Raw genomic sequence first — 18,185 nt, 5'->3', positions numbered from 1 at the left:
TTTCTTATGCCAAATAAATGAAGTACTGATGAATTTGCCTTAATTTCCTCATAAATTAGACAGCTTATTTAATAAAGAAGCCCAAACACACACACAAAATTATTCCTCGCCCAGTTAATTTCAGATCCTGATTGTTAATTTTTAGTTTATAGTCTACATATCAACTATTAGGTATCCTCTTGGAAGGAAAGGTGAGGGTTGGGAATAAGGGAACATAAAAAGTTTTGTAAAATCATGGCAGATGTTATAGATAGCATACCAGACCTGTGCTGCGGAGGAATGAATAATTTTTTTTTTTTTTTGGCTTTTTGGAGGGCAGTTGGGGGTTAAGTGACTTGCCCAAGGTCACACAGCTAGTTTTTGTGTTAAGTGTCTGAGGCCGGATCTGAATCCAGGGCTGGTGCTCTATTCAGTGCGTCACCTAGCCACCTTGGAATGAGTAATTATTGAACATTACTTTGTGTTTTATCAAAAAGCCTTTGGTACTTACAACTTTAGATTTCTTTAATTAACTGGTTAAAAGAAGTAAAAACTTTGAATTTAATTCATGCATGTCTCTTCATTTTTCTTAATAGCCACCTAAAAAGACATCTAAAAAAGAAAAACCTAAACAAAAAACTCCTTCTAAAAGCAAAAAATCTGTAAAAAATGCCAATGTCAAGAAGGCGGATAGCAGTACCACTAAGAAAAATCAAAATAATTCCAAAAAAGGTAAAAAAAAAAATCAACCATTTTTTCTTATTATATTACACAGTTGTAAAATTTATGTTTATTATGGAGGAAAGTTTGACAAAATATAGAAGGATGTTGTTACATGTCACAAATGTCATTCCCTATTCTCTTCTGCGTGTTAATAAGATATATACATATATATATATATAACACAAGAGATAAAGTAGAATAGGTGCTGACTGAGAGAATTGCAATCTAGAAAATAAATTGAAGTGTGTTTTGATGAACTTTCAAGAATACTGAAGTCACTTGTTGACAATTTTGTAATTACTAAAGATTGCTTAAACAACAAATTTAACCGATTTTAGAAAATAGTTTCACCATTCACATTTTATGGTGATAAGTGAAGTTGATGAAAAATTGTATGTATGCAAATAGTGCAAGCACAATGCTTATTTATAGATTGTCTTCTGAGAAATAATTGCCTTTCTAGTTAAGAAACTAGTTCTATAATGTTTTGAGTTCTGTAATGTTTTCTAAATTTAGAAAGTGAATCTGAAGATAGTTCAGATGATGAGCCTTTAATTAAAAAACTGAAGAAACCACCTACAGATGAAGAACTAAAAGAGACTGTAAAGAAACTTCTGGCCAATGCCAACTTGGAAGAAGTCACAATGAAACAGATTTGCAAAGAGGTATGTGTACATATTTTTGAATATTTGCTATTTTAGTTAATAAATTCCTTGAAGTCCTTTTTCTTTAATAAGTTACGTTCAGACTGTAGTATGCCATTTGAAACAATTGTATAGAAATCTTAAGCACAGATGAAATTTTGTGTAATTTTTTATTTATATAGTCTTTTTTTTTTTTTTTTCTTTTTTTTTGGAGGGGGGAGGGTAGGGCAATTGGGGTTAAATGACTTGCCCAGGGTCACACAGCTAGTTTATTTTTGTGTCAAGTGTCTGAGGCCGGATCTGACTCCAGGGCCAGGGCTCTATTCACTGTGCCACCTAGCCACCCTTATTCATTTATTTTTAACAGTTTTGAAAGTTTTGAGTTCCAGATTGTCTCCCTCTAATCCCTCCTTTACCAATTGAGAAGGCAAGCACTATAATACCTATTGTACATGTGAAATCATGCCAAACATTTCCACGTTAGCTATGTTGCCCCACTGCCCCTTCCTCCCAGAATGCAAGAACAATAAAGAAGACAGAAAAAATACTTCAATCTTCCCTCAGTTTGCCTCAATTCTTTCTCTAAGGTGGATAACATTTTTTCATCATGAATCTTTTGGAATTGTCTTGAATCATTGTATTGATTAGAGTAGCCAATGCTTCCATAGTTGGTCATCATTACAAGATTGCTGTTAATCTGTACAATGTTCACCTGGTTTGGTTCAGTTCACGGAAGTTTTCCCAGGTTTTTCTGAAACCATCTTGATTATCGTTTCTTATAACACAATAATCACAATCCTATACCACAACTTTTTCAGCCATTTTCTAATTGATGGACATCCCTTCAATTTCCAATTTTTTGTTACCACAAAAAGGGCTGCTTTAAATATTTTTGTATGAATGGATCCTTTTCCTTTTTCTTTGATCTTTTTGAGATACAGATCTAGTAGTGGTATTGCTGGATTAAAGGGTATACACAGTTTTATAGGCCTTTGGGCATAGTTCTAAATTGCTCTGTAGAATGATTGGACCAGTTCACATCACCAGTAATCATTCATGTTCCTGCTTTTCCACATCCCTTCCAGTATTTATCATTTTACCTTGCTGTCATGTTAACCAATCTTCTAGGTGGGAGGTGGTACCTCAGAGTTTAAGTTTGTATTTCTCTAATCAGTAATGATTTAGAGTGTTTTTCATGTGACTGTTGATAGCTTTAATTTCTTTTTGACCTGATTTTGGTATACTGTGTGAGATGTTGGTCTACGACCAGTTTCTGCCAGACTGCTTTACAGTTTTCATAGTAATTTTTGTCACATAGTGAGTTCTTGCCCCAAAAGCTCAGATCTTTGGGTTTATCAAAGGCTAGATTATATGGTCATTTTCTACTATATGTTGAGTCCATCCACACTGATCCACCACTCTGTTTTTTAGCCAATACCAGGGACATTTTATATAATTAAAAGTTTTATTATATAAGTTGTTTTGCCATAGAAAGCTTGTACTTTACTCATACTGCTTATTTAAATAAAGCTGCCCCACTGTGTGAAACACAGTATTTCAGGCTGTAGTATAATATGCCACCAAACATACTACCTAGTACTTATTAAGTAGCTATGCTGTGATTTTTGAAGAACTCTACAAATGTCTTGGATTTGAAGTTGTATAGAATCTTAATATTAGAAAATACTCTAAAGGTCATCTAGTCCAACTTCCTTCACGGTGAAAGTTTTGCCTTATAAAATAAATTAGACTTAAAGTCATCTTGCTTCTCTCTGTAAATTTCTGTTGACAAGGAGAGTACTACTTTCAGAGAGCATTTCACAGTATCATTAGTTGATAGAAAATCTACCTCTGCTGTAGCTCCTGTTTACTTCTGTCCTCTGGAGCTAAAGAGAATAAATCTAATCACTGTACTTACCAACTGTCAGATGCTCAAACTGTAATTATACTCTTCCCCACTCCAGGATTTTCTTCTCAAGGTTAAACATTACCCAAATCCTTTAATTGAATTTCATTTAATGTGACACAGTTCATCAAATTTCATCTTTATATATTGCTCAGAAGAATTGAATGTAATACTCCAAATGTAACCTCTCCAGCACAGTGGAAAGGGACTGTTATTCTAGATAACTTTGGTTAACACATCTTAAGATTGCATAAGGTCTTTCAGCTGGGTATATCACAGTACTGGATATTATTCGAACTTGTAGTCAGTTAAAACATCCAAGTCTTTTGAACCTTCTTTAGAAAGCATGATGTTACATATCAATTTGTCAGAGTTCCTTCCTTTGAAGGATCACTTTGTTTTTGTTTTTTGTTCTTCCTTTTTTCCAATTTTTAACCTTACTTAAAGTTTTGAGTTCCAAATTCTATCCCTCATCACTCCCTGAGACAGTAAGCAATCAGATACAGGTTTGACGTGTGCAGCTATGTAAAACATTTCCATATTAGTCATTTTGTACAAAAAGACTCAAATAAAAGAGAAAGTGAAAAACAGCATGCTTCAGTCTGTATTCAGACAATATCACTTCTTTCTCTGGGGGGTAGATAATATGCTTCATCATTAGTCCTTTGGGATTGTCTTGAGTCATTGTATTGCTCAGAAAAGCTAAGTCATTCATAGTTTTTCATTGAACAATATTTCTGTTACTGTATATGATGTTCTCCTGGTTCAACTCACTTCACTATGCATCAGTTCATGGAAGTCTTTCCAGGTTTTTCTGAAATTGTCTGCTTCTCATTTCTTATAGCACAGTAATATTGCATTATAATCATATAGCAATGTTTTAGCTTGTTTAGCCATTCTACCATTGATGGATATCCCTTCAATTTCCAGTTCTTAGCCACCACAAAAAGAGCTGCTATAAATATTTTTGTACAAATAGGTCCCTTTCCCTTTTGTTGAATGTCTTTGGGATCTAAACCTTAGCAGTGTTATTGCTGGATCAAAGGGTATGCGTAGTTTTGTAGTCCTGTAGGCATAGTTCTGAATTCCTTTCCAGAATGGTTGAAGGATCATTTTGAATCTAAATTCTGTCATCATTTCTAATTGATCTCTCATGCCATCCATATATTTGATGGTAATGTGTTTTATATATGTCTGTGTATGCATGTATATATATATTTACATATGTGCATATATAATCTATTATAGTTTAAAACTGCATTGAAACTTTTGGGACTGTAGGGGGTATTTATATGTGCATATGTATTTATCTTAATCTTTGTTGAAAACATTGATGAGGATATGGCAGAAAGGAAGCTCTTTCCAGGTTGACTTCTCAGTGCTTTGAATCATAGAGGGTTTTTTGTTATGGGTTTTTTTTTTGCTGACTGTGATGACACATGCCTGTAATCCTTGCTAATTGTGATCCCTTGAGTTCATCAGTAATGAGCTGAAGAAGACTGAAGTTGATCCAGTATTTGCACTAAATCTAATCAGTCATTAAACATTTATTAAGCACTTATGTGCCAGGCATTGTTGTAAGCACCAAAGATACAAAAAGGGGCAAAAGACAGTCCCTGCCCTAGGAGCTTACAGTTTAACAGACGAGACCACTAAGGAACAACTCCAGGAATAAGAAGCTACCAGACCCCCTAAAGATAGGTAAGGGAGTCCAATTTGGAAATGGAACAAGGGGATTGGACCCATGAATAGCTACTACACTTCCTCCTGGGCAAGATTTGAAGTCCTAGACTCAAAGAAAAAGTTTTTTAGTCAATATAGTTAGTTATCTGGGCTTTAGTCTTAAAACTAATTTTATGGTTTCATGCTACTCTTTCTATATTCATTCTTGGTAATTTGTTCATCCTTTTATCCTTTACACATTTGCTTTTGAAATCTAAGTCCATAAGAGAATTTCCTCTGAGGTTACATTGCTCTATTTGGATATCTCCCTCTTTTTCAGTTGTTAATAGTTAGAATTTGGTTTAGAGCCTACTATCACTGAGAATAATTAATGCTTTTTAGATTACATGTCTATGGATTCATATCACTCTTTTCCTCAAAAGTTCGTGAAATAACAGCTCTGCCTTCGTTGTTTCATCTACTTCCTGAGGTGAAATTGATAGCAAATCAATTTATTGGATTCTCTTCTTTATCCATAGTTGGGCTTGAGATTTGGATACTTGAAGAGCCCATCACTTGCCTGTTGTTGTATACTGTCTGTGTTTTGTGGTCTCTATAGGGAAGCATTGTCCATATGTTCTCCAAATGGCCACACAGTCTCTGGTATAAGATCATTTGTGATCTTATATCATTTTATGTTTCTCTTTTTAGCCTCATCCACGTTTTCCACAGTATTTATGCCCTTAAGTTCTGTGTAAGGTTTCTTATGTTTGCTTGCTCTCTCCTTTACTCCCTTCCACATACCATACAGTCCAGTTATAGTGGCTTATTTAGGGTTCTACCTACAAGACTTTCTCCCACCTCCTGGAATGATATTCCATACCTCTACTCTACCTCTTAGATTCCTTCCGGAGTTAGCTCACATCTTATCTGCTGGTGGAGGCTGATGCCGCATCTCCCTTCAGGTTAAGATTCTTCTGTTTACACTAGTTTGCACAGTACCTGACATATGGTAATCACAAAGTAACAAAGAGCAAGCCTGATGGTGGCACAGAGATGTTGGCCACACATAATGAAAGCTTAATAAATGTTCACTCATTCACAGCTTATTAGGAGCAGCATCTCAGAAAAGGATAAGGCTTTCTTAGTGGCAGATTTATAGAAACAGAGTTAGAGCTGGAAAGAAAGAACATTAAAAATCATCTTAGTCCACCCGTTATCTTACAGATGGGGAAGGTGATGCCATGAGAGGTAAAATTACTTGCCCAAGGGAAACCCAGGTCAGTAAATAACTTGTCAGTATATATAGCCAGGTGTCTGATTATACTTCCAAGGCACTTTGTACTAAACCAAGCTTCCGTTTCTTGGGTTGACTGATAGATAGCAATAAGAAATGACAACTTCACAGTAGGGGAGATTTATTTTTAAAACAAAGGTTAAAAAAAAAAACAAGGAACATCTTCGGCCAGATAGAGAATGTACAATAATTAATGTTCATGGATCATCAAGAAGAGGTTACGTTGAGCATATACTCTTCAAAAAATTGTTTATTTTAGGCCTCAAAGGGAAGTAAGAGATAATCAAATCTAAATTCCTCATTTTTGCATTTTACAAGTCCAGAGAGGTAGGTTAGTTTGTCCAAGTTCACATAACTAATTAGTAGCAGTGCTAGAAAGAGGCCCCAGGTCTCCTGACCCTGAGTCTACTGTTCTGTACTATACTGCATTGTCACTTTCTTGTTTTTGCAAGCTTGTAATCTGTTTTATGGGCAGCTAAGTGGTACATTAGATAGAATGCAGGACCAGGAGTTGGGGAGACTGAGTTAAAATTTTAGCCTCTGACACAACTAGCTGTGTGCCCCTGGGCGAGTCATTTAACTCTGCTTCAGTTAACTCATCTGTGAAAAGAACTGGAGAAAGAAATGGCAAAACCAGTCCAGTATCTTTGCCAAGAAAAACCCAAATGGAATCAACAATCAGACACTGAATAACAAAATCTGCTTTAGAAAGATTTCTATTCAAAGTGATAAAGACTATGTTTATACTTCAAGAGTAAACTCCTGTTTTCTAATAATTTCATTGCAGAAATACCTTTTATTGCCTTGTGATGCTAACTACCCTGTATTAAAGTGTTATTTTAAATTGGTCCTCAGATCTAGATTTTAGTATTTTTGTTATTGTTCAGTCATTTTAGTTATGGCTGACTCTTTGTGGCCCCATTTGGGGTCACAGAATTAGTAAATGTTTGAATTCTGATTTGAACTTAGGTCTTCCTAGCTTCCAATTCAGCACTCCATCCACTGTACCACCTGGCTGCCCAACTGTAGTACTGCATTATACTAAAAAAAATTCTGATACTTTGGCTAACTGGAACCCCTAAGAATATGGTTTAATATGGACCTGCATTATATTCTAGACAGATAAATTATAATTATAGCAAGACTAATGCATTTTCAGGTTTATCTTTCATTAAGGAAAATAAACACAGGTATTGGCAGAATGCATTCTGTAAATTTTTTTAAATAATGGTTTCTATTTGTGACAGTAGAAAAAAAGAAGGCATTTATGAGAGAAAATAAGATAATGATAATTAACGATCTGAACTATCTAATCTACATAGTAGTAAAACTCTAGATATTATAAATTTATTATGCTAGAAGAGAATAAATGTGTAGTGTTAAAATTTCTTAATTTTTACCATGCATTTATCAATACTTGTGTGTGGTGAATTACTAATCTTTCTTACATGCAGGTTATAAAATATATATTTTGCTGATGTAGTCTTAATTTTTTTCCTTTGTTGCTTTCCATAGGTGTATGAAAACTATCCTGCTTATGATTTGTCTGAAAGAAAAGATTTCATTAAAAAGACTGTTAAAGAGGTAACTATTTTCATTTTTGCCAAATTTGGTTGCATTTTTTTATAACTAGAACATTAATCTTGCTTTAATTCTTCTCAAAGTATTTTCTCGTCCATTCTTGTTTCATCCTCCTTAATCGTGTGAACTGAGCAAGTTGTTAATATCACCATTTGACAAATGAGGGGACTGAGAGGTACAGGAAGCTTGGGACAACTAGAACTATAACTCAGAGGACCTCTTGGCCTATATTCCTATTGTTATTGCACATACTTGGTATTATTCTCTTGTACTATATCATTGTGGTTTTTTCCTTTCAAATAAGTAGAAAAATATATGGTATGTTTTTGTCCCTGTTCCATACATAATTTCTTGAGGAAAGAAAGAATCCCTGAATATATGAGAAAACCACTTACTACATTCTGCCATTAAGAGCTCTCCTTCCTACATGTCTTTTACTAAGGTGAATCTTCTTCCCTCCTGACAACATATACATTTCTCTCTTTACCCCTACAGCAGTGGACCTCAAGGTTCACATGAGGCCCTCTAGGTCTTCAAGTGCAGCCCTTTGACTGAATCCAATTCTATGCTGTTTCGATTCAGTCAGAGGGCTGTACTTGAGGATCTAGAAGGCCACATGGGGCCTTGAGGCTGCAGGTTCCCCACCCCTATGAAAAACATACACATTGACTCTCCCACCCCATTTCTCTCTCTTTCTCTGTCTCACTCACACACACATGTCATCAATTCTAAAAAAGGAACTTAATATAACACTCAGAATATTAATTCCTGAATATAGGAATCTGATATGTTTCTTTTTCATTTCAGTTAATTTCATGAGACAGAGAGAATTTATAAAAGCTGCTGATTTGGATTGTTCCCGTGAATTCAAAGATCTGATAAACACCAGCAAAAAGAATGTATTTCCTTTTCTAAATTTTTGTTGGTTAAGCATTGTGTTAAGCAGAATTGACTGCTGACTTCGTGTCATAAGTGTTATGTAAAAATTTGTTTGAGTTCACCCTTTTAAATTGCATTTCTATGCAGTTTTATTAGTTAAGATTTTTGCATGGCAATGAATGTTCCCTGCTTTTTTTTATAGTTGTGTATTTTGTACATTTTGGATTTCTTTATATAAGGTAATGGACTCCTGGACTGTTGTAGCTTTTAGTGTGATTAATATTAATAGCTTGCTAATGAAATGCTTTTAATAATCAAGTAGACGAAAAGTTGTAACTATTGGCATCTTATATATGCAGAGTTTGGGTTATTGCAGTATTTGGCATAGAAAATATTTTGAATACACGTTCTGACTAATAGTCTGTACTTAGGGTAGTGTGTTCATTATATTCAGGATATACAGTATACATGCTATAAATGTTTGGGTGACTAAATCTGAACTATCTCTTACATATGTACTGCAAATTATAAGCATGATAAAACAATTGGCATAGATGTTATTTTTGTACTTTTAAAAAAACAAATTTGTTGTATATAAGGTTTTCATATTTCTTTGTGCAAATCAATTTTTAAATCTATGTATCTTTAGAATTATAACATGAAGTGTCAGTGTTTTGCCAGAATGCTATGATGAAGCAGTAGAAGTGGAAGTTATGAAGATAATGCTGAAGGACTAGTTAGTTTACTCATTCTTTTCCACTTAGTCCTGTTTTGCTTAGGAAGTATAATCTGCTAGCAATACAATATGACTGCAAATGCATTTTATATTTCAAGGATTAACTTTAGCACACATATAAATCAAAACTGCTTCAGAAACTTTGGAGAAAGGCTCAGATGTGTGTAACCACCTCCAGCTTATAATAAACTTGAACTCAGTTCCCATTTAGCTGATTTTTGCCCACATAAAATATATTAATATTCGCAGGAAACAGACTACTTTTGTAGTAATGATGTAGAAGTAAAACAAATGCCAAATGAAGATAATGTAGTTACATAGTATTCACCAGCAGCAGACCCCTGTGACTAAAAGTATTGCTCAGAAAAGCCAATAGTACATTTATTTTCACATTAATGGATAGGTATGTCACATCAGGGCTGTTGGAATATAAAATTTTTGGCCAATCAAGAGGTTAGTTCATCTCAACAGAAGGACTCATTTCTCCTGCATGTGATTCTTCATGAGACTAAAATAACACATTTTATTTTGTATTTTATAGAGACCGTATCTTAAATAATTTTGCCAGATGAACATATATCTAATTCTGAAACAATTTTGATTTGTTAAAAGGAAACATTTGGTCTTTGAAGTATTTGAATAAGAAGCATTTCATTGTCTTTGCATCAAGAGACAATGTAAATTAATGAAATGTTGAGTTTGAATAGTGTTTCCATGTGGCATACTGGCACTTGTATTTTCTTTTAATAGGAAGTTATGTTGACTTTTTTCTTGGACGAAAGTTATTAGAACTTTAAGGTATGCTTATTAATTCAGATGACTGGAATAAGCTACTTTAAACTAATTTCAAAGCAGATCCCAAAACTGACTTCTGATTTTAAAATAAAATTTCACTTTTTTTCTCTGTGAAACTTGTCAATGAAAAAAAATTAAATTGTGAGTACTGAATGTTATATTTGGTCTTTTGCATTTGATTTTTATACCCTGTTGTCTTTTGAGAAACTAATTGTAGCGATTATACTGAATAAAATTTATTCCTTTGTGTTTTTAGTAAATATAAAAAAACTTTAGCCTTTTCTAAAAAACTTCTCATCCAAAACCCTCAATTACTTGACATCTTTTTTCTACTTTTAGGAAAAAGTTGCAATGTTATTTTAACCCTGAGGAGCTAATGGTCCACAACAAACTTTAAAAACTCTCAGGGACCAATATGAATTCAACCCAAGTCTCAGCCTTGTGTATCTACAGTGATAATATTTAAAATAATGACCCAGAGATAAAGTTATTTAATATGTTGTACTTAAGTTACATTTTTAGAAGAGTTTTCAATAATTTGAAAAGAGTTTGATTAGTTTACTGGTATAATATAGGTTTTGTCATATCTGTGGTCTTACATTTCTTTATATAAAGGTAATCATAATCTCTTGAGAATTATAGCTCTTAGTGTGTTTAATGGTTTGTTTATGAAATTCTTTTAATATTTTGACATATAAGCCACTCACAAGTGTTCCACTTCAAGGATTGAGAAGTATGTAATTGCTTTATCTGATCATAATCATTACATTTCTCCCTGTGAAATGTATTCATTTTCCCCACAATTAGCAGCCTTTCCTCCCCAGCACTTTGCCAGGCCATCACCCCTACTTTGGCTTCACTCTCCTCCCTTCCCAGTCTTAAACTCTTTGTGGCCCAGTTAAGTTCTACACTTGTCTTTTTTTTTTTTTAATTTAATTTAATTTTTCCCTAGTTACATGTAAAAACAGTTTTTAACATTTGTTTTTAAAACTTTTGAGTTCCAAATTTTTTCCCTTTGTCCCTCCCCATTGAGAAGGTAAGCAATTTGATATAGGTTATACGTGCTACACTTGTACCCTTGAATCCCTTTCTCCTTTACTTGACCCTTCACCAGATCCAAGCTCTGGATTATGCCTACTCCCTGCCTCTAACAGTTCTCCTTGTTGGGTTACAGTTGGGCAACTACTGACTAGGTCAGTTTACAAATTTGTTTTATCAGTTGGGCACTGCTTTTACCCCTCTCTAACTGGTTCTCTTTCTGTACTACTCTCTACATCAACTGTTTTGAGTTTCTGCTCTGTAGGGTAGTTTGGATAAAGAACAGTAGAGCCACATAGGGAAAGCAGTTAAAACTTTTAGAAGATAATAGATGCCAGCAGGGAACAGTCTCAGTGTATGTGGCCCCCTTTGCCCTGATTCATGGGCAGCACCCAGTGGAGTGACTGGATTTGGAACTATGAAATAGTTTTCATACTCTGGGTGAAAGCCCAGAGTCCCACAGGACCTAATCTTATATCCAGTGTTAGAAAAAGAGCTGGCTGGCACCAATAAGAGACTGTAGCATCATCCATAGGGGAAGATAGTAGTACAGTGGGGACCATTGAAATGAGGATATTTTCTAATTTGTTTTAGTGAGGAATGAGGAGTAGAAATACACAAAACTTAATTCTAACTGTACCATATAGGAAGAACTGTGGTGAGAAAGGTGAAGGTAATGCCTTCATATACATGCATATTGGGGTGAGGGGAATAATCCATACTGGTCAAAAGTTTTCATTGGTTCACATGCTGTCCTCAAACTTCCATATAACTGTCCCTTATCTCGTATTTAAAAAAAAAAACATTTGTTGAGAGCTCTGCCTTCTCTCCTTATGTCATCATTTCCTACCATTCCTTTATTTTAACTTTTTAAAATTTTTGGAGGGGAAAGGCCAGGTAATTGGGGTTAAGTGACTTGCCCAAGGTCATATGACTCATAAGTACTGAGTGTCTGAGGCTGGATTTGAACTCGGGTTTCACTCCAGGGCTGGTGCTCTATTCACTGTGCCACCTAGTCACCCCTCCTACCATTTCTATAATTACTGCAGTCTGATGAAGAAAGGCCCTTTTCTTTCCAAAGCCATCTCTTCTACATGTACTCTTGCTTCCATATCCACCTACCTCCAGTAGACTGGCCATATAACTTTGATATTCTTATTTTCTGATACCTGCTTACAGTACCCCCCTACATCTCCATTCTTTGGGGAGGAAAAAAAAACCCTTTATAGATCCCTCAGCTTCAGCCCTATGTCTCCTTAACTATCTTCATGAAAGAACATCTACATTTGTTATCTCTACTTTTCCTCTTTTTTTACCTCTGCAATCTGGCTTCCAGTCTCGCTTCTAATTGCCTTGTTTCTCCCCATTCCAGTCTACTACACAGTTGCCAAAGTGATTTTCCTAAAGTCTGAATTTGATCATATAATATCCTCATTCAGTAAACTCCAATGGCTCCCTGTTATCTTTAGGATTAAATATAAACTCTTCTGTTTGCCATTAAATCTTTTCACAGTCTATACCCTTTCAGGCTTTCCAGTCTTTCTATGCATTTTGCAGTTCAGCCTACTTGTTACTCATTGTACACAAAATTACCATTTTCCATGCCATGACACTGGCTTTTTCTCCATGTCTGAAATGCACCCCCTCTTTATCTATGGTTTATATCAAGATTCAAGTGCTGTCTTTTGACTGCAGCCTTTCCAATTCCCTCAAGCTGCTAGTGCCCTCTCCACACATTTACATGTCTCCTTTGTTAGAATGTAAGTTTCTTGAGGGCAAGGACTTTCACTTTGATCTTTGTTTCCCCATCACTTAGAACAGTGCCTGGCACATAGCTGTTGCCTAATAAATGTTATATGAATGATCATTTGATTGGTAGATCCTGTCAGAATTTAGATTCTGCTGGCATAATGTTCAAGAACTAAGGAATACCTCTATACTATGATGAAGCATACATTTAATAGTGAGGTAAAGATAAATTATGATGCAAAATGTCATAGATAGACTTACATGTGGACTCAGCCTGTTAGCTTTAAATTGGAATGAACAGGATAACCCATAGTATCTACTCCACAATTTTCAAAAGGTGTAATTTTCAAATACACTCATGTAAGAGTCAGAGTATTTCCAGTAATTATCTACTTATTGATAAATTTCACTGGTCTCCTACATCAGTGATTTAGAGATGTCAGATTTGGTAATGTGACTATTCTTTATGTTAATAGTTACCAGATGTAATTGGGTTCCATGAGAATATTCTTTAAAATATTTGGGACTTTTGTTAAATATATGCTAGAGTAGAAAATAGGCATGAGGATTGGTGGATCCTTGGTATGTGTAACTTTGCTTCTGTAATTCTCCCCCTTTGCTTTTAATTCCTCCAGAGCCAAGCAGAAAAAAGACAGTTTTTCAGATAGTTGAAGATTAACTGTCACATACCCCCTTAATATGCTTCATTGTTTTTAAAAATTGCTACATATCTTGGAGGATGTGGAGCAAGCTTATAAATAAGTTGTTGGTAATTATTCAGCTAATTTAATCAATGTAGTTAGCCAAATATGTGAATATTTCTACAATACATTTTTATTGAAAGATGATGTGCAATGACCACATTGATAATAACAGTGAATATAACAAAGCTTTTTATCAGGAGTTATTGTTTTTCATTGTGCAGATATATGCACCAAACGAAACATGCAAATTTGAATTGTTTCAACTCAAAAGTAAGTTTTCAGTATAAATCATTTCCTTTTATATCGTTCTATTTAAGGAATGGTATACCTTGATTTCCTTTTCGTGTTTTTGAGTATTTTAATTATGTTTTTGTGTGAGTGTGAAGAACATCAAGAAGACTGTTTTGGCTGAGCAGTATAGTTTGGGAAGGGGTGAAGGATGGACTTTAAAAAACTTTTTGATGATGTCTCCCATGACATGCAGTGAAGATACATCTTACAGGAAGGTGACAAAAATTTCAAAGAAGTGGTTTTCAAAAGCTTTCTAGAAATGACCATTTGAATGAGCTAGAGGATCTTTGTGCATTTTAAACAGTCTTCTGGAGATGGTAGCCCCAGAAGTAGCATGATGAAGTAGAAAAAGCATTAAACTTGAACTTAAAAGTTTGAATCTTTGGGTTTTTGGGCAGGTAATATATAGGGTTGGAAAAGTAGGTTGAGGTCAGGTTGCGAAGCACTTTAAATGCCAGACAGGAGTTTTATATTTGATCCTAGAGTCAATACAGAGCAGTTTGAGTAGAGGTGTAACAGAAGTGTGCTTTAGGAAAATCACTTTGGCAACTGGAGGAAGAAGACCAGGAAGGGGCAGTAGACTAGATGAGAAGTGATGACGGCCTGAAGTGTTAGCTATGTGAGTTGGGAGAAGGGTCCGTATTTGAGATGTAGAAATGGAAAGGACAGGATATGGCAATGTCCAGTGTGGGATGAGTAAAATGTGAAATGTAGAGGCTAAGTGAATGAATAAAAAAAGCATTTCTTAAGCATTGTGTACCAGCAAGTTACACTTAGAGCCAAGTATACAAACAGAAAAGTGACTCACTACTCTCAAGGGAGTTCACATTCTAATTGAAGGAGAAAACAGAGCTGAAGGATGGATAAGGAGTTCTAAGGGTTCCAAGGAGGTACAGATAGGCAAGTCAGTAGCAAAATGCCAGGAGTTTTGGAGGGCTAGTAGTAAAAGATGGGAAAAACTGGTGGTCCTCCACTTATTGGAAGGTTTATAATTGATTCCTTACTCATCCAAGGAGTGAGGAGCCACATGCAATCCATAGGGTGAGGAGGGCCTGAAGGGAGCCGGCCCACCACTTTGGGGAAAGGAGGAAGTAGAGACTTTAGGTTTAGTGAAGGGACAAGAAAGGGCCATGGGCAGTAAGGTTGAGGGATAACACCTTGTGGTACTAGGGTTTCCAGTTCCCAGATGGGATCTGAGTGGTCTGAAGGAGATGAGTGTGACAACTGAGATTAGGAACTTAGGTGACCGAAAGACTGATGATACACTCTATAGAAATAGGGATATTGGGGCGGCCAGGTAGCACAGCGAGTTAAGAGCACCGGCTCCAGTGTCAGAATGACCTGGAGATCGAATCCCGGGCTCAGACACTTAGCACCCACCCAGAAACACCTGGCCGTGTAACCTTGAGCAAGTTACTTAACCCCAATTGCTTAGGGGCGGCCAGGTGGCTCAGCGAGTAAGAGCACCGGCAGTGTTGGGACGACCTGGAGATCGAATCCCAGGCTCAGACACTCAACACCACATCCATAAATAACTGGCTGTGTAACCTTGAGCAAGTTACTTAACCCTGATTGCTTAATAAAAAAAAAATATATATATATATATATAAAAAAGAAATAGGGATATTTAGGAGTGGGTTTTTGAAAGATAATGTGATGAGATCTGACATGCAGATTTCAAACTCTCCTAATTTGCTCATTCTATGTGACTGTCCCACCCAGAATACAGAAGGTAGGGAGAGGGAAGTGGCTCCCAGCAATTAGTCATGAGTGTGCAGCTGATTTTCTGTGCGGCTGCTGGAGCAGCATGAGATGATCTGGGACCCAGAGAGTGGGTTACCCAGTGGACCTGTGCAGGCTGCTGAGGGTGCTTGTTTGGAAACTTAAACAGTGATGGGAGGAGGTTTAGTGGGGAAATGTTGGGCAATCGTGAGTGATGGGTAAAGGAAACTATTGGAGAAGCTCTATTTCTGACAATTAAGGCGAGATGCAACCCACTTTCCCATCGTGTGAATGGCTGAGCACACACTGCTTGGGGTCATGCCATGACTGCCTACTTTGGAGACCATTTTCTAGCCCTCATCTTTAGATCTTATTCACAACAGTTGCATGATTTTGTCGAATGCTTTGCTACAATCTAAGCAGTCTGTATATGTACATACACGGGAATAAAAATGCATTCCTCTGAACTGTCAGTCTAGTAACCATCTAAAGAGCACATGAGGTTAGTCTGAATAACTTGGTCATGAAGTTATACCAGGCAGCTAGGTGATACAATGGAAAGAGTACCTGTACCTGGGATTCTTCTTGTACTTTGAGCCTGAAAGACCTGAGTTCAAATCCTGCCTCTGACACTTTTTATCTCTGTGACCCTGGGCGAGTCATTTAATGTCTCACTTTCCTCATTAGTAAAATAAGGATAATTGTAACTACTTCCCAGAGTCATGATGACACAAAATGAGATACTCGAAAAGCTCTTTGCAAGCCTTTATAATCATATATAGCCCTTAATAAAGTCATATATAAATGCTAGCTATTATTATAATGGCTTTGTGACCATTACTTCTTTTTCCACATGTTCACTGTCCCTTCAAAATGTTCTAAAATTTTGCCAGAAATTGAAGACAAGTTTCTAGACCTATAGCTTACAGATTTTAGTTTTGTTTTTGTTTTAAATAAGGACATGTCTCTTTCTAATTCAGTCCTACATTTATCATTCACCAGTCTTTCAAAAATCTCCAATGGTGGGCTAGTTTGGCAACAAATTTTAACTAATAACTAATTTTAATAATTTATTAGCACCTGAGAATACTGTCCACTTGGGATTAGTGATTTGACCTCATTAAGTGCAGCTAAGTTTCTCACTCTTGGTTATCAGAATCTCCTATTAGACAGTTTTGTTTTGTCTTTTACAGTCCAAAAAACATTTTTCTTGGTAGAAAATTTTTTTAAATATATTTATTTTTAGTTTTCAACATTCATTTCCACAAGATTTTGAGTTACAATTTTTTCTCTCCCCATCTTTCCCCTACCCCCACCCCAAAATAGCAAACCTACTAAATACCCTTTCCCCCAATCTGTTCTCTCTTATATCCTCCCCCATCTTCTCCCTAATTTTCTAGTAGGGCAAGATGGATTTCTATACCTCAGTTCCTGTATATCTTATTTCCCAGTTGGATGTAAAAAACAATTTTTTTTAAGCATTTGTTTTTAAAACTTAAAAGTTCTAGATTTTTTTTCCCTTCTTCCCTCCTTACCCGCCCCCACTGGGAAGATAAGCAATTTAATATAGGTTGTACATGTGTAGTTACCCAAATCATTTCCATAGTAGTTACGTTGTGAAAGACTATATTTCCCTCCATCCTATCCCACCACCCACTTATTCCATTTTCTCCTTTGACCCTATCCTTTTTTAAAAATGTTTGCTCCTAACTACCCTCTCCCCCAATCTGCCCTCCCTTTTATCATCCCCCCTCTTATCTCCTACCCCCTATTTTCCTGTAGAGTAAGATACCCAGTTGAGTGTGTGTTATTCCCTCCTTAAGCCAAATTCAATGAGAATAAGGTGGTCCTATTCCCTTTCCCCTTCCTGCTCTTTTCCTCCATTGTAACAGTTTTCTCTTGCCTCTTTTATATGAGATAATTTACCCTAATCTATCTCTCCCTTTCTCCCAATAAATTCCTCTCTCACCTCTTAATTTTATTTTTTAGATATCATCCCTTCATATTCCACTCATCCTGTGCCCTCTATGTATATATGAACATACATATCCCCACACTCATATATATATTTATATACACATACACCCTCCTATACATATGCATATATATTCCTTTCAACTATCCTCATACTGAGAAGTCTTATGAGTTACAATTATCATTTTTCCATGTAGGAATATAAATAGTTCAATTTTAATAAATTCCTTATGGTTTCTTTTTCCTGTTTACCTTCTTATGCTTCTCTTGCTTCTTGTATTTAAAGGTCAAATTTTCTGTTCAGCTCTGGTTTTTTCATCAAGGATGCTTGAAAATCCTCTATTTCATTGAATAACCATATTTTCCCCTGTAGCATTATACTCAGTTTTGCTGGGTAGGTGATTCTTGGTTTTAGTCCTAGCTCCTTTGACCTCCAGAATATCATATTCCAAGCCCTCTGATCCCTTAAAGTAGAAGCTGATAGGTCTTGTGCTATCCTGATTGT

At 35.8% G+C, this 18,185-nt stretch overlaps 1 protein-coding gene across 1 annotated transcript in view; it reads left to right on the top strand.

Annotated features, from left to right (window-relative positions):
* The window catches only part of DEK (DEK proto-oncogene), a 31,226-nt gene extending 20,866 nt beyond the window's left edge, over positions 1–10,360 (top strand). The window contains exons 8-11 of the mRNA XM_069092482.1: positions 576–711; positions 1,219–1,367; positions 7,727–7,795; positions 8,600–10,360. Coding sequence (XP_068948583.1) covers positions 576–711; positions 1,219–1,367; positions 7,727–7,795; positions 8,600–8,611 — 366 coding nt within the window. The 3' untranslated portion in view covers positions 8,612–10,360. The remainder of the gene's footprint in view (positions 1–575; positions 712–1,218; positions 1,368–7,726; positions 7,796–8,599) is intronic.
* The last annotated feature ends 7,825 nt before the right edge of the window (positions 10,361–18,185 follow it).

Source organism: Petaurus breviceps, unplaced genomic scaffold (assembly GCF_028583685.1).
Source record: "Petaurus breviceps papuanus isolate PSGF00001 unplaced genomic scaffold, PetGlider_PUasm1.0 190, whole genome shotgun sequence".
Taxonomy (NCBI): domain Eukaryota; kingdom Metazoa; phylum Chordata; class Mammalia; order Diprotodontia; family Petauridae; genus Petaurus; species Petaurus breviceps.
This window is presented reverse-complemented; position numbering and strand designations above follow the sequence as displayed.